Genomic DNA, 22,844 nt, shown 5'->3' on the forward strand with positions numbered 1-22,844 from the left:
CTCCCATACTGATCAACTCACCACCATCACTGTATGTGTGTTCTACTCACTGCCCAAAGTTACACTGATGTGCAAGGGAGAATCTGGCACAGCTCTGCAGCTGCAGAAGTAATGGGTTGACTCACAAAGAGAAGAAATGCTTCTGGTCATCACCAAGTCTATAACCACCTGTGAAAGCAGCCTTCTGCTTGTAGGGGCACAGTTTCCATTATTGGTGCCATCTTCACTTTCTTACTGAAAATGCAGAACCAGAAGTCCACATTTATAAAAATGAGGGATCAGCATCATGAAAAATAATGTGCCTGTACCCTATTTTTATTACAAGGCTAATATATGCTAATTTTAAGAATAGTTCTCTTTCTCCCATCTGTACCTCCAAGAATGTCCATAGCTAAAATTTAAAAAGCACACAACAAATACTTTAAAACTTCAAAAGTTTATTGCCCAGAATAGCTCACTTGGTGCAGTTAGAGGGGTGTTTTCCGTTACATGGAAATCAAGCAAAACAGTAGAAAATGTATATATGGCTAACAGTAAAACAAAAGCCCAGCCTAATAATAGCCCTTTATATCCACCAAGATATATTTAAGAAAATAGATAGCCAATCATAGAGAAGTAGAGAATCTGGAAGATAGAGCTTTTCAAGTTATAGTAATTTCTAAGCCAACATTAAAGGCATTTTCTGTCCATATTGTTCCTTTTTTTTTTTTTTCTTCATAATAGCAAACTGAAAAAGGTTTATGTGGAAAAAAAGTACTACTGCAAGACTTTGAAACCTCAGTTATCATCACCTTATGGGTTGACAGTTACAGATAACAGGAGAAAGCACATAACAGTACTTAAAATATACAGAGACCAATTAAAACACTAGAAGGAAATGGGAACCAAAACTCAAAATTCACAAATACAGCTTTTGGCATACCCTTATCTCTATTCCATTAACCTGCATTCAAGCATTTTTACATCTTCTTCCAGAAGAGAAACTGAGTACACACAGAAGAGACAAGGGGTTTGCTTCAGGTTGATTTGTTGTTTTAGGTTTCTTTTTTAAGAAAGGGGACATAGAATAATCTAAATGATATTCAAATGCAGACACATTCTTTTACGTGTTATTAGCGCCCCACAGACCCACTGCTGAAGGTTGAGTATGAGTAAGAATATGAAGAGCTTGCTGATGCATCAAAACTTCCTCTCCTAGACCCACTGCGTGAGCCTGAACGTGAGCCAGAGCGAGAGCCAGAGCGAGAGCCGGGTGCTGAGGAGACATTGTAGGGGCTGGATATGCCTTTAGATGAAACAGAGGCTGCTTCCAAGAGTTTAAGCCCGGTGATGTCTTCCACCATTGACCGATTCATTGCATCTTTGTAGGATATTTTCAGCTTGGTCTTGGGGCAGGTCAGAATTTTGGGATAGCTGTTAGTGTCTTGCAATTTCTGGGCAGCGCGGCCATCGATCAATGAATTCCTAATTGCTTCTTCAGTAGTTATTCTTCCACGCACTTCTGGGTCCACAAGACCTCCAGTGAGGTACTGGAACTCAAGGAACCGCTGCCCAGCCTCGTAAGGCAACCATTTCTCCTTCACTGCTTCAGCTGCCGACATCCTCTTGCGTCCACCCTTTATGCCTTCAAACCCTATGAAAGCTTTCTGGGCTGGTTTGAGCCGTGTGGCCATATCCTGATCAATGATGCCTTGACTGGTGGCTTCCTGAAGCGAAAGCCTCTGGCCCGTGGTAGGGCAAATTATACCCCCTGTGCAGGCCTGAGCTTCAAGTAAGCGTTGCCCGGTGATGCTATCCACAATGCCCCGCTGTATAGCTTCCGAAATGGAGATTTTCTCCAAGTTTTCTGTGTCAAATATGGCTGCGATAGGACTGCACTCGTCTGGGGTATCTGAGAAAGAGCCACTCCTGATCACTGACGAAGAACTCCTGACGCTCAGCACGGTGGGAGACCGAGTCACTGACTCGTGCCGGAACACTTCATCGGTGCCATTACGGCAGGAAATCATGTCTGCAAACTGGGTCAGGCTTAAGCTGCCAGAACGGTACTGGTCAAAATACTTCCTCTCAACCAGGCCTTTATCAATAGCATCTTGGATGTCATACTGGCTCCCTGTTTTTCTGTCGACAAGAACTACTCTGCTGCTACCATCTGATCCTGTAATAGTTATTTCTTCCCACTCACACTCCTGTTCAGCTAGTTCTGTGTAGGTGTCATAATCTATGAGGCCTTTGCTGTATGCCTCCTGCACAGACATTTCCCTGTTGGTTTCTGGATCCACAATGACGACCCGGCGCTTCCTAAGGGTGTTCTTCTGCGAAGTGTGCACCACCTTCTTCTTCTCTCTGAGGGGCAGAAGGCAGAGCCCTGTTGCTTCATCTTTTATGCATCTCTCTTTGAGCTGCAAGTAGGTCAAGTTCTCCTCTGTGTTGGGATCAAAGAAGCCTTTGGTGTCATCACTGGGATCACTAAGGATCTGGTTAAGCTCTTCATTGAAGTAGCCACGTTTGTAGGCTGTCTCTACTGGCAAGCGGTAGCTCTCTTTGGGATCAATAATTCCTCCAGTTGCAATCTGAGCCTCCAGCAAGCGGATGCCATGGCCCCTCTCTATGAGCTCTTTGTTCATTGCTTGAAACAGAGAAATGATGTTTCCAGTTTCTGGGTCTTTGTACCCTGTCACAGCTCTTTCAGCAGAGAGAAGCTTCTCTTTAAATTCAATTCCAACAAGGCCTCTCTTGTAAGCTTCCTCAACAGGCAGCCTCACGTTGCTGACAGGATCCACTATGAACCCTGTGGCCGCTTGGGCTTCCAGAAGTTCAAGGGCTGTCCCTGGTCTAACCAAACCTATTTTCATAGCCTGGTAAATGCCCAATTTCTCTTTAGTAGCCTCATTGTAGATACCTGCGATACAGCTAGAGCCCTGAAGGAAATCAATAATTCTCTCACTCACTTCTTCCACTGTAATCGCACCTCTTTCCAAATCATTTCTTGTTGATTCCTTAATAATTCCAGCCTCAAGCAGGGCATCTGCTGAGACAGGCTGCCTGATCCCTTGGAATGACATACTCCTCTTCTGCACTGGGAGGAGAAGAAGACCAGTGTGTGGCTCAATCCTACATTTTTCCTTCAGCTGCATGTAAGTAACTGCCTTTTTGGTGGTGGGATCAATGAAGTTCTTCGTAGCACCTTGGCAGTTGTTAAGGATCCTGTACAGGTCTTTGTCAATCAATCCACGGGATAAAGCTATTTCTTTGGGTAGGAAAACACTGTTGACAGGATCAACAATCCCTCCAACAGCCAGCTGGGCTTCAAGCAGACGAATCCCAGTCTCTCTGTCAACCAAGTTTTTCTTGATGGCTTCAGATACTGGTACAGTTTTGCCCGAGAAAGGATCTTTAAATCCTGTAATAGCCTTTTCTGCTGTATAGATTTGTTCTCTGTCATCGAAGTCGATCAGATCTCTGGCAATAGCACTGTCCACTGTTAACATCTCATTTCGGTGTGGGTCTATCACACCTCCTGTTGCTGCCTGGGCCTCTAAGAGCAGGACTGCGTTTTCTGCTGTAAGCAGCTGATTCCTTTTGGCCTCAACAAAAGAGTACTTCTGTCTGGGGGAAAGAGACACTCCTGCAATAGCACCTGCCCCTTTGAGGTAGGGTTCAATGTCAGCTGTGACTTCTTCCACTGACCTCTGCCCCTTCAGCAGTTTATCCAGTGTGAGTTTGTCTATCAGCTGACACTCATACAGCTGCATTGCTGTAATCTTCTTCCGCAGCCCACTGAACAGCAACTTTGAAGCATCAATACAAAAGTCTTCCTCAGTCTGCGTAGATCTGTGGGCCCCATATGGGCGTTGCTTGAGTTTTTCAATCTCTCTTTGCATCCTGAGACGCTCAGACTCCAACTCTGACTGGTTTTTGACAGCGGTCTCCTCCAGTCGGCACCGGTATCTCTCCTCAATCCGTTTGATCTCCATCTGCAGCCTTTCAATCTCACTCCTCAGGGCGTTCTTCTCCCTCTCACTCTTCTCTCTCTCACACTGGATCTTCCTTATGGATTCCTCTGTCCGAGAGTGCTGGCTCTTCCACTGATTGAGGTCGTTCAGGATTTGTTGCTTCTCATTTTCCAGGCGTTGCTTCAAACGAGACTCCGATTCCAAGGTAACTTTCAAACGGTTCAGCTCCTCTTCTAATCTCTGCAGCCTGGCTTTGTCTTGCTCCAAAGCACTCATTTTTATCAGCAAGGTTTCTCTTTCTTGCATAATGTGACTATACTGATTTTTGGACTCTTGAATCCTATTGGATGCCTATAAGTTTAAAGAGGAAATAAACCAAGAGATGATGGTTAGAGTTTATGCCAGTTATGCTCTCCACTCACAATGCTCTTGGGCCTGTCATGTAACCTGCAGCAAGCTGTCCCTAGAAGACATTTGAGTCACAGCAGTGCCTTACACAAGACCATAGATACACATAAACCAGTAAAGGTACATTGTCCCTTCACTGACCAGTGTCTCTAGTACTGCCAGAGAGTTCATTCTGTTACACAGTCTTGATTTTTTGCTGATTCACTTAGCTCTTTATAACTTTTTAACACTTTGCATACTACACCTGCACATACACAGAGCATTCAAGACTCATAAAGAGCCTGATGCTCAGCAGATACACCTTAGCATAGTCCTACTAACCTAGGTGAATTTGTATCAGCTAAGGACTGGTCATACATGAATAAAAAGAAAATATACATAACTCAGTTTTTGCTTTCCTAAGAGTTTTGCATGCCATTCCAAACAATTTTACCTGTGCTACTTTACATTTTAATTCACTTAATGTCTTCATATGTGTATACACATACTCAGACACCTACAAGCATGCACATTTGTATGAAGTCCCTATGAAATGGAATACAAGTTTATATAATTGTAATACATGCATACATATACATGCACAAATGTCAGATTATCCTAAATGTTAGTATTTTTAAAAAATAAGGATGAAGATTTTTTTTTTAAATAAAGGAAAGAAAAATTGAATAAAGGAATAATAGAGAGAATAAGAAAGAGAAAAAAAGGGCAAGTATAAGAAAAAGAAAAGACATTTTCACAAGTGCTCACTTGTATATATTTAGACAGTAGCTCTTGAGATGAGAAGCCAGGTAGAAGAAAGAAATACAAGAAGAGTTTTCTTTAACTTGTTTATGTTGTCACCTCAAGTTTAAGAAATAAGGGCCAATGGTAAAATTTGTAAATGCCCTTAAGTGACTTAGGAACATAAAGCCCCAAAACAGTCAAAGAAATGTAGGCTTTAAGTACCTTTAATCTTTAATCATTTCTTGTAGTCAACACCTTACCCAGCTAAGCAGCACTTTGACAGCTTCTTGGTTCTGGGTTTTTTAGCTGGTTTAGTTTGAGATACTGCTCAGGTCATCCTTCAAAGACTTCTTTAACCCATCCTGGCCAGAACTACCTGGGGAACCACACAGCCAGCAGGGTCCAGCTAAAGCACAGAGCTACTCCATGTACTCTCACCTGCCCCTAGGATGGTTTGGCAGAGGCTGCCACAGATCCAGGTTTTCTCCTGGGGCAAGGGCTGAGGGCCAGGCTCAGCCAGGTGGTTAAGACAGATTAGGGCTCCCTAGGACAGCTCCCAGGAAGTAAAGAGCCTAAGAAAGTGGCCAAATCCTGCCATTTTTGTTTAAAAACAAACAAGGGGAAGGGTCATAAAGGGGATATTAGTCACAAGTACAGTGAACTTATACAGCAAAGTGTGAATTAAGTTGATTCAAATAAACACTGCAATCAATTACACATCTGACAGACAGTAAAGCTGGGATCAAAATATGTGTGAATACCTCTAGAGCTTGCTTTTGGAATTTTTCAATTTCCTGTCTCAATTTTTCCCTTTCTTTCTGTAAATCATTAATCAACCCCTGAAGTTCCAGGGTTTGCTTGTTGCTTGTTTGAAGCTGATTCTTTAGTTCAGCAATGGCAGCATTTTTCTCATCAACTTCATTCCTGACCATTCTGAGGTCATCATATTCCAATCTAACATTTCGCAGCTCTTCCTCCAGTAACAAATGTTCCTTGGTTAGGTTCTCGGTGAGAGACTGAAGCCTTTCAATTTCTATTTTGCACTCATTCAAGTTTTTGCTTTTCTCCTCAGAGGATTTCTGTAAGTGCTCGTATCGCAGGTGAGCCTGTTTCAATTGCTCCTGTTCTTGGACCAACTGACGTCGCAAAGTCTCAATATCAGACGTGAATTTCCTTATCTCCTCCATGTATCTCTGCTTCTCTCTCACATGACCATCTAACACTTCTCTTTGGTGTCTAAGATCATCTTCATTCCTCTTCTTTATAATAGAAACTTCCTCTATCTGCTGTGTGAGATTAGTTATTTTAACCGATTGCTCTCTGAGAGATCTCCTCATGCCTTCTACTTCCTCCTCCAGTTTCTTCCTCCTGGATGTCTCCTCCATTAAATTTTTATTCTGCCTGCAAAGCTCCTCCTCCAGCTTATGTTTCTGGATCTGCAAGTCTTTTATAGTGCTCTGGAACTTCGCACTTTCTTGATCCCTGCCTTTTTTCTCTTGCAAAACTCTTTCATAGTCAATTTTCAGTCTGGCCAGTTCCTGCTCCTGGATCCTCAGCTTGTTAATTGTTTCAGTAGCACTTGTGTTTGCTTTCTGCAGGTCAAACTGGACTCTCTTTAACTGACTGTTCTCATCCTCTAGTTCTTTTCTCTGACTTGTTTCTACATCCAACAACTTTCTCAGCCTTTCAATCTCTTTGTTTCTTTCTTTAATGGTCTTGGAAGCATCATCAAGTGACTGTTTGTACCGTAGGCTTTCATCAGAGTGCCTCTGAATAACTTGTTTTAGTTCAATCTCCAGCTGCTGTTTCTTCTGGGAAAGCTCCGAGCCAGCTGCCTTCTGCTGCTGAGCATTCTCCTCTATTTTCCGTAGATTATCTGTTGTCTGACTTATTGTATTCTTCAGTCTCCTAATTTCCTCACACAAATTCCTATTTTCTCTCATGGCATTGTCAAGCTGTGTTCTGTAATTATTTGTGTCCTCTTCCTTTTGCTTGGTGACCTGGTGAATTGTGGTCTTTGTGATATTAATCTCAGTTTCATATTTGTTCTTTAAACTAATTATTTCCTCATCATAACTGTTCCTTACCTTAGCCAATTCATTTTCAAGTTCCCATCGGCTTTTAGCCTCTTCCTGAAGCTGAATCTTTAGCCTTTCCAGCTCCTTAGTTTTCTCCTGAATAGTCGAGGCAGCCTCCTCAAGAGCCTGCTTGTATCTTGAGTTGTCTTCACCACGAAGCTGAATGATCTGTTTCAGCTCCAGCTCTAACTGATGCTTTTGCTGTGACACCTCAGAACTGCAAGCCTTCTGTTGAAGGGCATCTTCTTCTGCCCTCCTTCGTTGATCTGTCGTCTGCAGAATGGCATCATTCAGCCTCACAATCTCATCCTTAAGGTCTCTGTTTTCTCTTGCCAGTCTGTCAACCTGGGCTCTGAGGCCTTTTGCATCATCATCTTTCTGTGCAGCTATCTGCTGGATTGTGGTCTTCTTAATATTAATTTCTGTTTCATACTTGTTCTTTAAATTACTCATCTCCTCGCTAAACTGGTTTCTTACCTTAGCCAGCTCATTTTCATATTCCCTCTTCCGTGTGCCTTCGTCCTGAAGAAGAACCCTTAATCTTTCTATCTCGTACTCCTTCTCCTTGATGACCTTCTCAGACTCTAATTTTTGCCAGCCAAGGCTGTCTTTCTCATTTTGCCTTGTTTTCTGCAGCTGGTCATAGTCATTTTTCTGCTGCTCATATCTATCCTCCAGCAACTTCCTTTTCCTTTTCTCATCTTCAATCTCATAAGTCAGTCTGGTTATTCTATCATTTAGATCCTTTATTTGGGCATAGCATTTGTCCAGGTTTTGCTTAGCTGAACTTCCATCCATTTCAGCTTGTCTCTTCATCTCCTCCAAACTCATCAGCTTTGCTTTGAGCTGAGAAATATCAATCTGGTACTTCTGCAGATTTTGTTCCAGGAATTTATGTTTGTTGCTTGTCTCTGAATTTGAATCCCTGGCAAGCCTGAGTTCTTCTTCCAGGAGTTCAATTTTGGTGTTTTTCATCTGCAAAACGATGGCAGAAAAAAAAAAAAGAAAAAAGCAAACACATGAACACTTGTAATAAGTGCTTCAACATCACCAAGTGCAACACAATATACATTTGTAGCACTGGCAGCTAATGAAGAAATTTTTTAACCCTGTTTCAGTGAGGCCTCAAAATTGCTTTTTATTCAAAGTCATGAAGACAAATTCTAGAATGCTTAGAATCAAACTTTAATCAACATGATGACTTTTAGAAGGGAAATGGTACTTGATCAGGGCCAGGAGATACAATACAGATAGTAAAATATAATGTACCAAGAGTTAACCAGACAAGTATTAGATAGTCTCTTACAGAATCTTCACAATTTTCAAACAGGTGATTCATATCCTATATACATGACCTCTTAAATAGGATTCTGTTTTCACTGAGCTGAATCAAATCAGGTATTACTCCACTTGAATCACTGGATACCAGCACTGTAGATATGGCCTGAAATGAGGTGTGGCCCCTTAACCATGAGAAGCAGGTTTTCAACTCTAAGATAACTGTACTCCCTCTGAGGTCAAGGTCTGATGGGCAGAGAAGGACCTCTTGCATGCTTTGATGAACCCCTCTCATTTACCAAGGTGTCTAATGCTCCCCGTTTCACAAACGATCTTGAAGGTAACTTTGCAAGAATTTGTACTCTTTAACAGAGGAGGCATGAAACTACTTATATGGCTTCTTGATGGAACATCACTGAGCTCAGGATTTAGTTTTGGATTGTTTTGCACTGTGATTTGGTCAGTGATAGCTTGCTAACCTCTGATAAAAATACAAGATTAGGAAAATAAAAAAGATAGATTACCTTCAAGTCCTCCATGCTCTTTAACATTTCACTTAAGAATCTGTAATAATCTCCTGATCTTGTAAGAAGCTCTATGTAGCGAGATTGAGCCTCACTAGCCTTGAAAAGAAAAAGGGAACTGTTAGCAGCTTGTACTATAGAGTTAGACATGAACATACCTATGTCTCAGATCCTTTAAAAGATTCCAGTCCAGCTGAGAAAACGTGTCATTTGACAATGTAAAAAGCAAATTCTCCTCCTCACAAATTCACGTGACTTTCAGAGGACCCTGAGTGTGTAAATTCTCCCCTCTGATTAACCCATATCACCTTTCTTCAAGACTATTTTCCCCTATGGCTCATGTGATATTAAATCCAAGGCTTCGGCCCTGGTTCATCATGCTCTTCCTGTCTGACAGTCACAAGTAACACAGGTTAAACTTTTAATAGTGGTTAATTCCTAGGTTGAAAGTGACTGAACCACTTGGGGCATGAATCTCTCTCACAGTATGTACACAATGAACGTTGAATAGGAACGAAGCAAATTCCTGTCTAAATGAGCACAAGTATGATTTTACAGCACAGCAACTATTCTGTACTAATTCCTTGTGCTTAATACACATTACCAATGACAGTGCTAGTTATTAGAATATAGCTGTTGTGACTCAACTGCTCACATTGATGAACAAATGTATTCAAAAGATTGATGGGGAAGAAAGAAATATACCTCTTGCAGAATCAGCACTGCAGGAGACTGAACCACACTCTTCTTGATAGGTATGTTGAGCAATGTTTCTAAGCTGGAACTGTAAGAAGCAACCTGTAGTTCATAATCCTGTAAAACAATACGGGAAGGTAAGACCCTTTTAGCAGCTACCAAGGAACTTTATGGGAATCTGGATTTCCCAAAATACAAACGAAGTTTGATGGGGTGTGTGTGGGGGGGGGGGGGGGGCGGGGGGTGTCATTGTTGGGTTTGGGTTTGCTGTTGGGTTTTTTAATATATAAAAAGCATTTTCCCTTGCTCATATGTCTTGCTATGTATATATGAGCCTCTATCATAAACAGAGGCTCATCAGTTCAGATTCTACTGTGGAGACTCATGGAGGAAAAGAACAAAAGGAAAAAAACTTTCTACAAAACAAGGGAAAGTATGGTTTCTATTAGCTGAGGGCTATACAGAGGTGGAAATGATTCATTGGAGCAACTTGTCTAGGGAGACAAAACATCAAACCATCAAAACATCAAAACATCAACCAAAACATCACCAGAAATAACTGGCTCTGCCTCTCTTCATATTACTCAGGCCACACCATGCATTCAGCAAGATCTTTGACACAGAAAGTAAGACTGAGCTGGAAAAGGTGCTGATATAAAGGTGACATTAAAATGCAAAGACCACAAAACAACTCTCAGTATAACTTCTTGGCTTTCATGTCTATTGCACACCATTCCTTCTACTAATCTGCATTTGTCTTATCTCCTACACCAGATCCTAACCAGACCCAAATCCTAAGCAACAAATCTGTTCTCTACTCTTTTTTTTTTTTTTTTTTTTTTTTTTAACATGTGAACTGGAAAGTTTGGTCTGGCTAGGAGAATGCTTTGATTCTCCCAAAGACACTCACTGGTGTCTCCTGCATTATCCTGTGGTCTTCAAGTGGCAAGTACACCAATTACTTTCATTATATTTTGTACACACAACTGCTTCACCTCAGCAATTTCTGCACACACACATAAGGAAACCAGCATTTCATTTGCCAGCAGAGCAGAGACAATAGGATGCACCTGACCATGAAAACACACACCCCATAAAAATGCTGAAATCCAAGTACCTTAATTGCAGCTGAGCACTGATCTGCATGCTTGAGAAGCTCCTCAACTTTGTCTCGCTTCCCACAGATTTCATTGTGCAAGTTCTGTCAAGAAAAAAGTGGACTGTGAAGTATTCTCTCAAGATTTGCCAGTATCCCCTCCTGTACACACTGCCTCCACATCAGAAGGCACCCAAGGTATGAGACCACTGCAATCCCAGAGTGAGACCTGAAAGGACCTGCAGCCATGCAGCTTTCACATCAACAAGCTCTCTGTGATGGGAAGGTTGTTCTCAGAACAAACACCTAGCAACTGAACAACCCCTAGAGCTAGGGAGTTCCTTGACTTAAATGTTTTCTCTGGCTGAGATGTTTTTCTTTGCTTTTTATTTTTGTGCTATAATTTGCCTCATAAATTGGACCAATATACAGTCCCTTGAATTAATTCAAAGATGCATAAAAGTGTCAGTGATCATGTAGCAGCCAAATACACTCTTATTCATAATCTGTAGCAGTGCTGACAGGAAGAAATAATAGTATTTTCTCTCTCCTGCCTTCTACATAAGTGGCATTTCTGGTTACCTTGTATACCTTATAGCTCAAAACAGGCCACTGCACTGCTGCCTGCATTTATAATGATAATTTCTGAATATCTAACAGTTTAAAATCCAGATAATTAAAGACAACTCATTCAGATGCTTCATACCTTCTGATCATGTAGATATCTCATTATAGTGTTGCAATCACACAGCTTTGTGGACTCAATAGAATCCTGCCTCCGCTTGGCATCACAGATCCATTTGCACAGAGCCTGGTAGAGATCTCGGTAAGTCTTCAGCTGTTTGATCTGCCTTTCTAAATCCCATGATCTAGAAAAAGAAAAAAACAGGGGAAACAGTCAAAATGGAAAGTACATTCTCTTTCTTTAAAGATTTTTTTCATAAATAAGACACAGTAATAATTTAGGTAAAAATATGGAAAGCTCTAAAACAAGATTCTGAACAAAAAATTCAAATATCTGAGATTTATACTGTTACTAGTCACCCAACATGGATTTTTAATGTCTAACTTTTGAGTAACTCTGCAGTACTCAGAGACTGGCACTTCCTATCAACTAAGTGAGCATGGATAAAACCTTCCAGCAATAGCAATAAAGTTCACTGATATTAGTACTTTTGCTGTCGATTTTCACCAGAACAACCAGCAACTGGTCTATTTTAATTATTAGGACTAGACTTTGGCCTGAATTAAAAAAAAAAACAAAACAAAAACAAAACACACCCCAAAATCCCACAAATAATCAGAGTTTGCCTTCAGTTCAACAAAGCATTAGAAAAATAGCTGTTAAGGGTCTTTTTCCTTAAGTCTTCATGTTTATTTTTTAACCCTTGGGTATAAGGTTTTAAGGAATAGGCATGGTTTGCTTTGTTTGAGGGGAAAACTGCTGACTGGAAGTACTTAACCCAAGAACATTAACAAGAATAAAAAAAATAATTAGAACAACTCCTCAGAACATAGATTACACACTTACATGAATAACTACATTTTCCTGCTTGGTCTTACACAGTCTCTTTCAAACTATGTTCAACCTATTCACAGTTGCTCTAGGATTATTGCCCTAAAGGCATCATTTGTCTTCTGGAAGTGATGATTAAGGCACACCAGTTCATTTAGAGTCACTGCTAAGATAATCTTAATAGCAATTGCAATAAGGAAGAAGCTATCAGGAAATGTGAGCAAACCTGTTATCTATCTGCTTATCAGCTCTCTGCCAGCGGTCTATTAGCTGAGTAACTTTGTCAGAGAACTTTCCAATGTCCATGTCATACAGTGTATATGACTGGCATGACTGTGAGTGAATCTGAAGCGTTTTCTGCAGCTCGTTTTCCAGGGCACTTAGTAGTGATTTCTTCATGTTTAGATCTGCTTTCATTTTCTGGAGAAAACACAAAATGCTGTCATACACTTTATTCTCAAAAGGATACTAAAATTTATCCATCAACAGTATATACAGTAAGTTGGGATCTAAAGACTTTGTTTCTAATTCAGCAAGGCGTGTACGCTAATGTCATCTAGATTTGATATATGTAAAGTGGAAACACTACTTTGTCAAACAAAATTTCACTACATGATATATTTAAAGTGAAAACACTACTTTGACAAAAAAAGTTTGACTTAATGTGCTTATAGTTAGACTCAAATAATTTGCTAAACCAAAGCCCTCTGCCATCATATACTGTCGCTAATATTTCAGTGTCTCAGACCTATGCAGAACAGCAGTCAAAAAAGAAAAAAAAGAAAATAAAGGGAAGGGCATCTGCCTTGCTTGTTCTTAGAAACATTTGCCCAGAAAATTTCATTGAAGTAGAAAAGATGCCTAGGCTTTTAACAGCTGTAAAATCAAACCTCAGGATTGGCAGTTATTAAAAGGTATCTAAAAATCTGTATAGATTTTTTTTTCTGATTGCATTTTTATAAATATCTTCCATAGAGATGTTTCTTTAAAACACACACTTGTTTGTGTGCACACACGAGCATACTGTGGGGTATTGCCAAATGGCATATACAGTGCAGACAGTGGTGTGCCTCATATCCCCCAGTCACAGCAATGACTGCATCCTTTGATACTGTGCTGGAGATTGTTTGGGGTTTTTTTGTGTAGCTTAACTTTACACCAGCTAAGAACAACTCAGCAGGTGAACTGCAGCTTTCATTTAACACGATAAAAGGTAACTTCATTGTGCTCCATTTGTGCAGCCTACGTGGTTTTTTCTGTACTACATCTGAGAAAAGCAAAGAATGAAAGAGACTTCATTCTCCCCAAGTTATTCAGTACACAGATGGACTTGTTCAATGCCAGATCAAGGCTGGTTCTGCAAGGCAAACCTGCTCTGCCCTCAGCAAAGCAGTTAAACTTTGCCTTCTTCCCTTGTTTAGGATGGACAGTTCTCACTGTAAGATTTAAAATGGACTCTATTACAAAGTCAGGACACACTTGAATTTTACTTGCTACAACTAGATGACATCAAGGGCAAATAACAAGCCTTTTTCGAAGAAAGGACGCATTGATTTCAAGTCTAGTTTGGTAAGCAAAACAAATAAATACAAATTATTTTGTTGCTGTGCAGTCAGCAACAACCAGGTGATGAAAGAAATAGTAACCCATACTTTCCTTCCAGTAATTTGCTTTAGAAAATTGTATGTGTATGTCATAAAATACAACAGATTAGCAATTTCATCTCCTGTGGTCTTAAGGGTTTCACCCAGTTCAATAGACCAGTGCTGACAACTACAGATTTGTTCTTGCTGCATCTTTGGGTCTTGGCCTCTCACCTTCAGACAAGCCCGATAAGCCTCCACTTTATCAATATCCAAAGGAATAGTCTCCTCTTCAGACAGTCTGACTTCAAAAACTCTGATCACATCTTCTGTTTGTAAAATAGTCTGGAGCAGACACCTCAGTGCATTCAAACTAAAAAAAAATATTACAATACAAATTCATTATGGACTGGGAGAGGAGAGGTAATGTTTCTGATTAATTGCAGATCATTAATTAAGGAGAATAGGCAATACATAATAAATTTCAGTGATACCTCATCATTCCCTCTCTCTCTCTTTTTTTTTTTTTTTTTTTTTTTTTTTTTTTTTTTTTTAAATCTTCTAGAAAAGAGAAGAAATTCTCAGGTCTCTTTCTACCAACATATACAGCAAGGAAATTGTCATTTTATACTAGTACCAACAGAAGTCAGGCTTCTAGACAAAGTTATGGAAGAAAATTAATTATTTATTGCTTCAACCTCAATTTTCTTACCTGTCTAAGTAGCCAGCAGAAACACCATTAATATTTTCCAGTTTTTGAAATAGGGCATTTATCTCTGACTGCAAGTACACATATTTTTCGCAGCCTCTGAAGTTAGGCAGCAAGTCCTTATGCTTATTGAGGGTTTCAGCCATTATTTGAGAGTCATTCTGCACACCCTAAGGAAAGAGAATGCTAAATTTACACATACTTGGTAAGGAAAGAGAATACCCAAAATGTTAGTGGCTGAATGATCATTCTACAGCACATATGCAATGGGCCTCCTTATCCAAAGTTTGCCGTTACCTAACCAGCTTGACTGAGGACTGAGCTTGCAGTAACATCAGGAAGTTTCCTTTTTGCACAATTTACAACAGGTAATACACCTCTTTGAGCACTTTGTCCACCCTGAAACCCAACTCTGTTGAAAGCAGAGCACTTTACTGACAAATATCTACTGCACACAGTAGACGTCCCAAGGTCCTTCTGTGCTTAGGACATTTGCAACCTCATCGCCTCAGGGAAATTTCTCATATACCAAGCCTGTTTTCTTTTCTTGCCAATCCTGCCTCTCCAGTCTCCTTAAAAAACTCAAAGAGTCTGTAGGGCTTATGTATCCACTCTGCACTCCACAGACAGCACTTGAGATACCTACTGTCTATTAAAAGGATTTTACTAATACTTTTGCCTGGATTAGGATTAACATGAGCTCATGTTCAGTAGACATCAGGCTTTCCGTATTCTTTGCCTCACAGAATTTGATTTCTAAAATCCAAGAATCAATTTGTTCTACTGAGGGCCTAAATCCAAGCCAAATCATCATGGTCAGCTGCCAATTGAGGATTTTCTGCACAGGATGTATGTCTTTCCCAGCTGATCAGAAATACAACTACAGTATGCTCTGCAACGTAGAGTTATATTGAGCTTGGGACTCCTGAAGAAAAATATGCACGGTTACCTCTAAATCCTTTATTCTGACTGAAAAGTCATGCATAGCCCCTTGATCCACTCCTAGAGGAGCTCTTTGAACCATCCGAATCTCAGAAGCTTCAATCTGACGCCGCAGTTTCTGCAGCTCCATCAGCAGCCAGGCCTCCTGCTTCTCATACTCTCGGTTTCTCTCATTAACGATAACGGTGTTTGAGGAGCCCACAGGACAGGTCTCAGTTGGGACTACTGCAAAGCAAACAGGCTAAATGTCAACTGCCAGAGAACTGAACACCTACATAGAGAAAGGCACTGCCAAAGAGACCCAAGGACTGAGCTGATCTGTAGAACTGGGAACAGGTAGAATATGCAGGTGTTTCAGGGGATGACTTCTCTCCTTCACAAAGGGACAAACTTCCTTCCTCAAATGTACCAGTAAGATTTTGCATTCAATTACTGAAAACATACCAAATAGGCTAAATTACCCTCATTTCCTCAGCAAGTTCCATGAAGTTCTGAGGACTATTCTCAGATTCACAGAAGGAAGAACAAACTGTCTTCCTCCACGTGGCCAGTTTTGTTATGTTGTGAGACAACCATACAATTCTTGAACATGCTTCTGTTCACATGTTTGAGAACATTTTCACATATAAAGAATGCACCAGCATCAAGCCCCTCTGAACAAAAACCCAAGCAGTACAATCTCTATAAAAAACAGGGAAGATAGCAAACCTATTTGTGGCTGTCGTGGTTGATTGGGCAGTTGTATGATCAAGGTTTGGTAGTGCTTCTGAGCATCAGTGAACTGAGTCTGGATATTCCGTTTGTCTTCATCACCAAACATCTCTGATCCTTGGCTGTTCCTGAGGAATTCTTGGTAATGGATCTCCAGATCAGTAATTATTTTTTGGTAATCTTCCTTACGCATTGTTTTAAGCTGAAATGAGGAAGAAGAGATTTTTGAAAAAATAAAAAAAAGAGGCATTTGAGGAAGATTTATGACTAGATAATCATTAAGGAATAAACTAATACACCTATAGAAAAAAACAAAGAAATCGTACCCTAGAAAAAAAACCTACCCAGGCTGCCTCTAAAAGTATGATTCTAAAAGTGCCCTCTGAAGTAATCTATTCCTATTATAACAATTTCATAACATCAGAATAGTTTGAAATTCTGCCTCTCACTCTGTCTATTCATGGCCTCATACAGTGGGAACAAGTACAGCAAGCATGCAATAAATCCCCTTAGCTAATCTTTCCATTTATCCGTATCATGGTTGAATGGGAAAGCATTTTGCTTCTTCTTTAATAAAAGAACTTTTGTAAGCAAAAGGAAGGTCCCCAGTTTTGCAAAGCAAAGTTGCACAGGACACAGCAAGCACTTCTTGGGACAGCAGAGGTTAGGTCATGGATGTTCCTGCTCTACAAGTAAGGCCAGCTGGAGTCTTACCTTGGCAATAGTCATCGCTCTGATCTTCTCAATGTCAATCATGCAATACTGCCAAGATACCAGGCTCTTCATGTTGATATACAGCTGGTTCCACAAAGCCAAAATAGCTTCATAGTACTGCTCAATTCTGAGATAACAAAAGAAATTTAATGGTCAAAACACGTACGTCATTGTAACATAGATACCAAACACCCCAAGAAACACCCACCAGATGTCAAGTGTGTTAAGGCTTCCCCTTTACTTGAAAAAAATCTTTGAAATTAATCAATCCATTACTTTCATTATAGACAAGGAAAACCTTGTAAAAGTCAATTTTGAAATGTTTTCATGCCCCAGCAAGTTTCACTAAGTGATCAGTCAAAGGTCTGGTCCTTAATTGTCCACCCTTATATGGTAGGGGGGCAATCTGACCAAGGCACAGCCCAAATTCTGTGGCTGATTCCTAGCTTGAACAAACTCTTCCACCAACTCGCAGTGGTAAGTGTCCAAACCCAGGCAGCAACTCACTTGGTAGCAAGGTCCACTGCTAATGGATTGGGAGGTGGGATGATAAGGCTGACAGATGGCACCAGCATATCCACCCCTCCAGGGCCAGTCACCAGCCACTTGCTGCGCTCGTTGTTGTCCTTCAGGATACATTCATCTCCTTTGCGCACCGTTTTCTGTAAGGAGCACAGAACAACATTTTCTTCTTCAGTTAAGTAAGGTGGGGTTTCTAGGGGAGACAGACAAGGAAGATGCACCAAGATGACAGAAAAGGGAGTGCTTCCCAGCTGCTAGGTCTGCGTGTGCATCTTGGCTTCATACTGGGCCAAGAGATCAATACAGATCAACTCATTCACCCTGAATCTGGTTCCGTGTGAAGAAAAATGAAGAAAGCCAAATGAAGCCACAGAAGACTCTGAACAGTTGTTAGTCCAGTTGATCACTGGACTCGGGGTTTTCCGTGACAAACATCAAAGGCCAAGTGTGGACACATGCTCATGGTAAGCTATGCAACTAAATATGGCTGTAAGCCAGCGAGCTGGAGGCATGAGGATGATTAGTGCTGCATCTGTATTTGAAAAGGGACTGGAAATGACTGTGGCAGAGCCAGATTCACCAGTCCCAACCATCAGAAACGCTGGCACGCTGCAGCCACGGGTGTGGACATGATGTGGGTTACAACCCACTCACATCCAAGAGCAGAAGGCTTCTCCTGCCATTTCTCCTGACTGGACTCACTCTGCATTACCCCTCTACAGCCAACAAACATGGATTTTTCATAAAAACTAGTATGACCTGACCATGCAGAGACTTCACACTTGTCTGGGCATACCTTCACCTGAGCAGACTTTAGTTTGCTTAACTGTAAGAGCAACTACCAAGCAGTCAGGTAACCATTGCCTAAACTTATTTAGTTTTGCTTATACTAATGGTAGGTAGTTACCCTGTGCAGGCTGACCTTCTGTGACTCTGGAGTAAAAAATGGTATTGAAGAGCACAGAGTGGATAACTGAAACCCCAGATTGTAAATACAAATCACAGAAGTCAATTACTGATCCCTGAGAGGTAAAACAAGTTTAACAGATAACATAACAGAAAAAATTAGAATATTAATGCTATTTAGTAGACTAATAATAAGAATGTTGGCTAGACTTATCAACCAACCAGTACCTAGCTTTTTTATTCATAATTGAATGAGTCAGCCTTTTTGACAAAAAAAATGAGGTGCTGACCAAAAGCAGACAGAGGGGCTACACCTATCAGCTCAACACTTTATCTACTAAATCATTTGCCATATTCTAGTTTACATGGTGTTTATTCTTAGCCAGAAAGGGATACAATACCAGATCCTGTTTGTAGTCACACAGAGCCTTGAGGATAATGGGCTTGTTACTCCGGTAGTCTGGGTTACGTGGCTTCAGCTGCACGATCTTCTTGGATTTATTCACCAAACTCTGCACTTGCCTCTTGTATTCAAGAATTCTCTCTCGTTCGTTCTGCAAAGATTCATTGTATGTTAAAAATTCATTCTAAAAAAGAAATTGCATCTAGTTCCCACTGTTCTATTAAGAGGGATATATGTAGAGCACAGGGTAGGCAGGCACAGGGGGGTGAGTTTTTGGCCTGTAATTTAAAACTGCAGTCTTAAAAAACGGGAAGAGAAACATCAAACTAAGTAACTTTGCAGCTCTGGCAGGCTGCAAAGTTTGCAAAACTTGCAAAGCAGGTTTTTCATACATATCTGCAATGTGGTCACAGCAATATCTAAGAAACATAGGAATAAATGGAAAGAATCTATTGTAACCTGAATGCTGACCAAAAAGAAAGACTTACTATGCTCTCAAACTTGGCTTCATCAATAATCCTTTTACTTTACTGACATTTTTTTCTCCAGTATATTGAATTTGGAATTGTAAGATCTAATTCACAATGAGCAAATAGTTGGCTAAAAAAGCTAAGCTAAGTCTCCTTTCAAAGAGACTACAGTGATACAGTGACATGATACCTCAAAGGTCTTTTCCAACCTAAATGATTTCATGATTTATTAAAGGCACTTATCCTTTCAGTCAAAATCTATTCTACCACCTACGAAAGTCCCCTTTTTAAATTTGTTAGCACGTCAGAAACTTGGGCATTTGTTAGGCTTCTTCCAAACTGAAAAAGAAATCAGAGTTCCCAAACAGTATTACACAAATTAAGTAACAGTGATCCATATGTAGGCTTCCCTACGAAATATAAGCATTGCACTACAACTGGGTTTGCTTTTCAGCATTTGAAGAGGGCAACTGATTTCCAAGGAATGCAGGACATAACCTGAGAGGTGGGAGCAACAGTACCTCCAGCTCTTTGATCTGCTCCAGTAAAGATTGCAGTGACATGCTCTTATCACAGATGAACTTCTTTCTGATGGAGTCTTGTAAGTTCTTCAGGTAGCATTCTGTGGCTTGGGCCTCTTCAAAGAACTACAGGAGAAAAGTTGGGATTTATTTTTTACACAGTTCTTAAAAAATGTTTGCTAAAAATCAATAAATTCCTTTCATGAGAAATCTCAGTACACATCTGGCAGAATGGTAGCATTTACACTAGGGTAACACTGTTGTCCATAATTGTGCATGGATTTAGAAAAGATTTTGGTATATAAAACAATATCTGTGATGGGGTTCACACATTTAACAAAATCTGTGTGAATTAGCTGCATCACTACTCACCTGAAAGTAAGCTGCATTCTCTTTCAAATGAACATCAATGCATTTGGTGATCTGAAGAATCCAGCTCCACTGAGTTTGTAATGTATCCATGTAGGCCTAACAAAAATAGTAATATACACAACTAAAACCATCACCTAGACTCAAGCAAAATTATTTAAGCTCCACATAAATGCAAATGAAAAAGCTGCTAAAACATTCACATACACCAGAATAATGTAATTCATGCAAATAGTTCCCCACTTTCTAATCATCCACCTGACTGAAAAGAGTTAAATACCTGCTTGTGGAACGGAGAGAGAAATTTGTTCATGACTTGAATTTTGTTTGCTCAGCCTGAGGTGCATGAACAAAATGGAGTGAAACACACACACTGTAGTGCAAATAAAGTATTTCAATTGCAAATTGCCATGTTCTCCTCCTTCCAAGGAACACTGTCAAGCATAATTTTTTTATAATGGCTATTTTTTAATTCAAACTTATCAAGTAGTGCTCATACTCTCCAGAAAATTACACACTTTTTAGTTCACTGCTGGAGTTTACAAGGATCTTTTTTTTTAAGGCAGAAACATAACAGTTAAAGTAAATAAACTGAAAAGGAGAACAGACAATTTTTTTTATTTATTATCTTCTTTCAGTTTTAGGGTCCATAAGAACTCTTAAAACTGTAACAACTATAGCATTTCCTAATAAAATGAGATTTTCCAATTTGTTGTAGCCTTTGTAATTGAAAGGTAAGTGTACATCAAGCTGTGAAAGCAATAATGTCTTGGCTAAGATGTAGAAATGCACTATGAATTTGAGTTGCAGAAAGTATTTTCACCTGGATTAAACATAAACCATTAAATATAATGGAAGGGTGTGGCTTTCTTCAAAACATGCCTGCTAAGATAGCAGAACAGTAACAAGCCTTCCCACCATAAATTCCATTTTACTGTAGACAACTCAAAATAAGCAATTTCAATACACTCAAAAAAATCTCTAAGACTTGTATTAATTTTTACATGCTTTTATCATCAAATTTGATAAAAATGAGAGCTCCCCTCATAGGTCTTAAAAAGCCTGCAGCTGTTGTGAGGAGGCTTGGGAAGAAAAGTAGTAACATGTGATAGAACAGCTCATACAGCTAGGTGAGCTTTTTTAGCAGGCAAACCCTTCTCGTGTCCAAATGCAGCATTTCATTTGCAAACTTTCACTGAGAACTTTTCCCATGTAGCAACTAAAGGATTAAGTGAAATCACATGAAATCTAACTCACCTCAATTTTGTCTGAAGCAGGGTGCTGGTTAAGGACTAGCTGGTCACTTTCTTGCTTTAGCTTGTTGAGCTCTTTTTCTTTAAGCTCCAGTTCACTCATCCGTTTCTAAACAAACAAAACACAAAATTAAACAAGCCCCCAAAACCTACACTGTGCAGGATGATTTACTTAAACTTTTCCAACAGTTGTCATAATGTAAATTAAAATTATTCCTGCTAACACGAAATAGTAATTTTTGTAATTGTACTGAAGTTAATTATGAAGACAGGTTTTTTCATTTGGTTGGTTTTTGGGTTTGGGTTTTTTTTTTTTCAGCCAGGTTGGAAAGTACCTCCTGAGATCGTTAAGTCCAACCCTTAATCCACTACCACTGTGGTTACCAGACCACGGCACTGAGTGCCAGATCCAGTCTCTTTTTAAAAACGTCCAGGGATGGAGAATCCACCACTTCCCTGGGCAGCCCATTCCAATGCCTGAATTGGAATCAAAGTACAGTCATCTCAGATCTAGTCTCTAGACTTGCTACATCACATAGAAAAGCATCCAAAGTTCTGCCTTGCATAGGAATAACAGAAGCCAAAATGACTGTGTCTTGCAACATCCAGAATAACTGAACCAAAAATAACTTTTTAAAAGTACCTCCTTAATTGTGCAAACTTTTATTCCTTTAATTTGGTGTTTAGCACCAATATTGATTAAAGATACACATGCTGCTTTCACATGTCCCCTACACAGTCCTAAGGGAGAGAATTAAAGTGCTTGATTCAAGTCCTTTAGTTTTGTATGCCAATGCAATGACTGTGGTCACAGCAGACTCTACTGGTAAGGCCAGCTTCCAAGGTCAAAGGAAACCACTACAACTGGTTGAATGGGAGCACAATCTTCTAATAGATGTCCAATCTTGACTCAAAAGGTTGTCACACAGTAGTTAAGTATTGATAAAAATCCCCAGGAACTTTGGAAAAGTGAAGAAATGTCCATCCTGTAATGAGTGCCCCACAAGGCAGGCTGTTACTCCCTCACTATCCCAAAAGAGGGCCCATGGAAAGCACAGAGAAGCTGAGCTGTCTTACTGAGAAGGCCTCCTGCTTCCTGGAGATGTCAGTGTTCCTGTCACTCCAGTCGTAGAGAAGCTCCTCTTCCTCACAGTCATTGATCCACATGATCTCTCTGCTGGTGGCTTGGATGAGGTTCTGGAATTGACGGAGCTGATCCATTCTCTCAAAGGAGTATTTCTACAAGGAATTCCAGAAATGAAAAAGCATTAAGACAAAAATGCCTGTCCTGGATGGAGAAGAGAAGAGAAGAGAAGAGAAGAGAAGAGGAAGCCAGGAGCACAGCATGTGACTTTTTTTTGGTTCCTTTCACCTAAAGTAATCATAAAACCCACAATCTGTATAACCTGTTGGCAATGGACAGCAGATAAAATGTTTGAGTTTACAGAGCTATGAAACCTGCTGGC

At 40.2% G+C, this 22,844-nt stretch overlaps 1 protein-coding gene across 3 annotated transcripts in view; it reads right to left on the reverse strand.

The window, feature by feature from the left end:
* Nucleotides 1-420: 420 nt before the first annotated feature.
* Nucleotides 421-22,844, reverse strand: part of DSP (desmoplakin) — a 38,836-nt gene continuing 16,412 nt past the window's right edge. Inside the window, exons 7-24 of one of the 3 annotated variants that reach the window (XM_071736484.1) lie at nucleotides 22,456-22,617; nucleotides 21,383-21,487; nucleotides 20,129-20,224; nucleotides 19,757-19,882; nucleotides 18,764-18,916; nucleotides 17,442-17,596; nucleotides 16,935-17,061; nucleotides 16,218-16,422; nucleotides 15,517-15,734; nucleotides 14,571-14,737; nucleotides 14,093-14,231; nucleotides 12,502-12,695; nucleotides 11,466-11,628; nucleotides 10,781-10,864; nucleotides 9,673-9,780; nucleotides 8,968-9,066; nucleotides 5,849-8,140; nucleotides 421-4,307 (exon numbers count right to left, since the gene is read on the reverse strand). In XM_071736484.1, coding sequence (XP_071592585.1) covers nucleotides 1,113-4,307; nucleotides 5,849-8,140; nucleotides 8,968-9,066; nucleotides 9,673-9,780; nucleotides 10,781-10,864; nucleotides 11,466-11,628; nucleotides 12,502-12,695; nucleotides 14,093-14,231; nucleotides 14,571-14,737; nucleotides 15,517-15,734; nucleotides 16,218-16,422; nucleotides 16,935-17,061; nucleotides 17,442-17,596; nucleotides 18,764-18,916; nucleotides 19,757-19,882; nucleotides 20,129-20,224; nucleotides 21,383-21,487; nucleotides 22,456-22,617 — 7,788 coding nt within the window. In that variant the 3' untranslated portion in view covers nucleotides 421-1,112. The remainder of the gene's footprint in view (nucleotides 4,308-5,848; nucleotides 8,141-8,967; nucleotides 9,067-9,672; nucleotides 9,781-10,780; nucleotides 10,865-11,465; nucleotides 11,629-12,501; nucleotides 12,696-14,092; nucleotides 14,232-14,570; nucleotides 14,738-15,516; nucleotides 15,735-16,217; nucleotides 16,423-16,934; nucleotides 17,062-17,441; nucleotides 17,597-18,763; nucleotides 18,917-19,756; nucleotides 19,883-20,128; nucleotides 20,225-21,382; nucleotides 21,488-22,455; nucleotides 22,618-22,844) is intronic. The other 2 variants (XM_071736486.1, XM_071736485.1) reach the window with 2 other exon arrangements.

Source organism: Heliangelus exortis, chromosome 2 (genome assembly GCF_036169615.1).
Source record: "Heliangelus exortis chromosome 2, bHelExo1.hap1, whole genome shotgun sequence".
NCBI classification, from domain to species: domain Eukaryota; kingdom Metazoa; phylum Chordata; class Aves; order Apodiformes; family Trochilidae; genus Heliangelus; species Heliangelus exortis.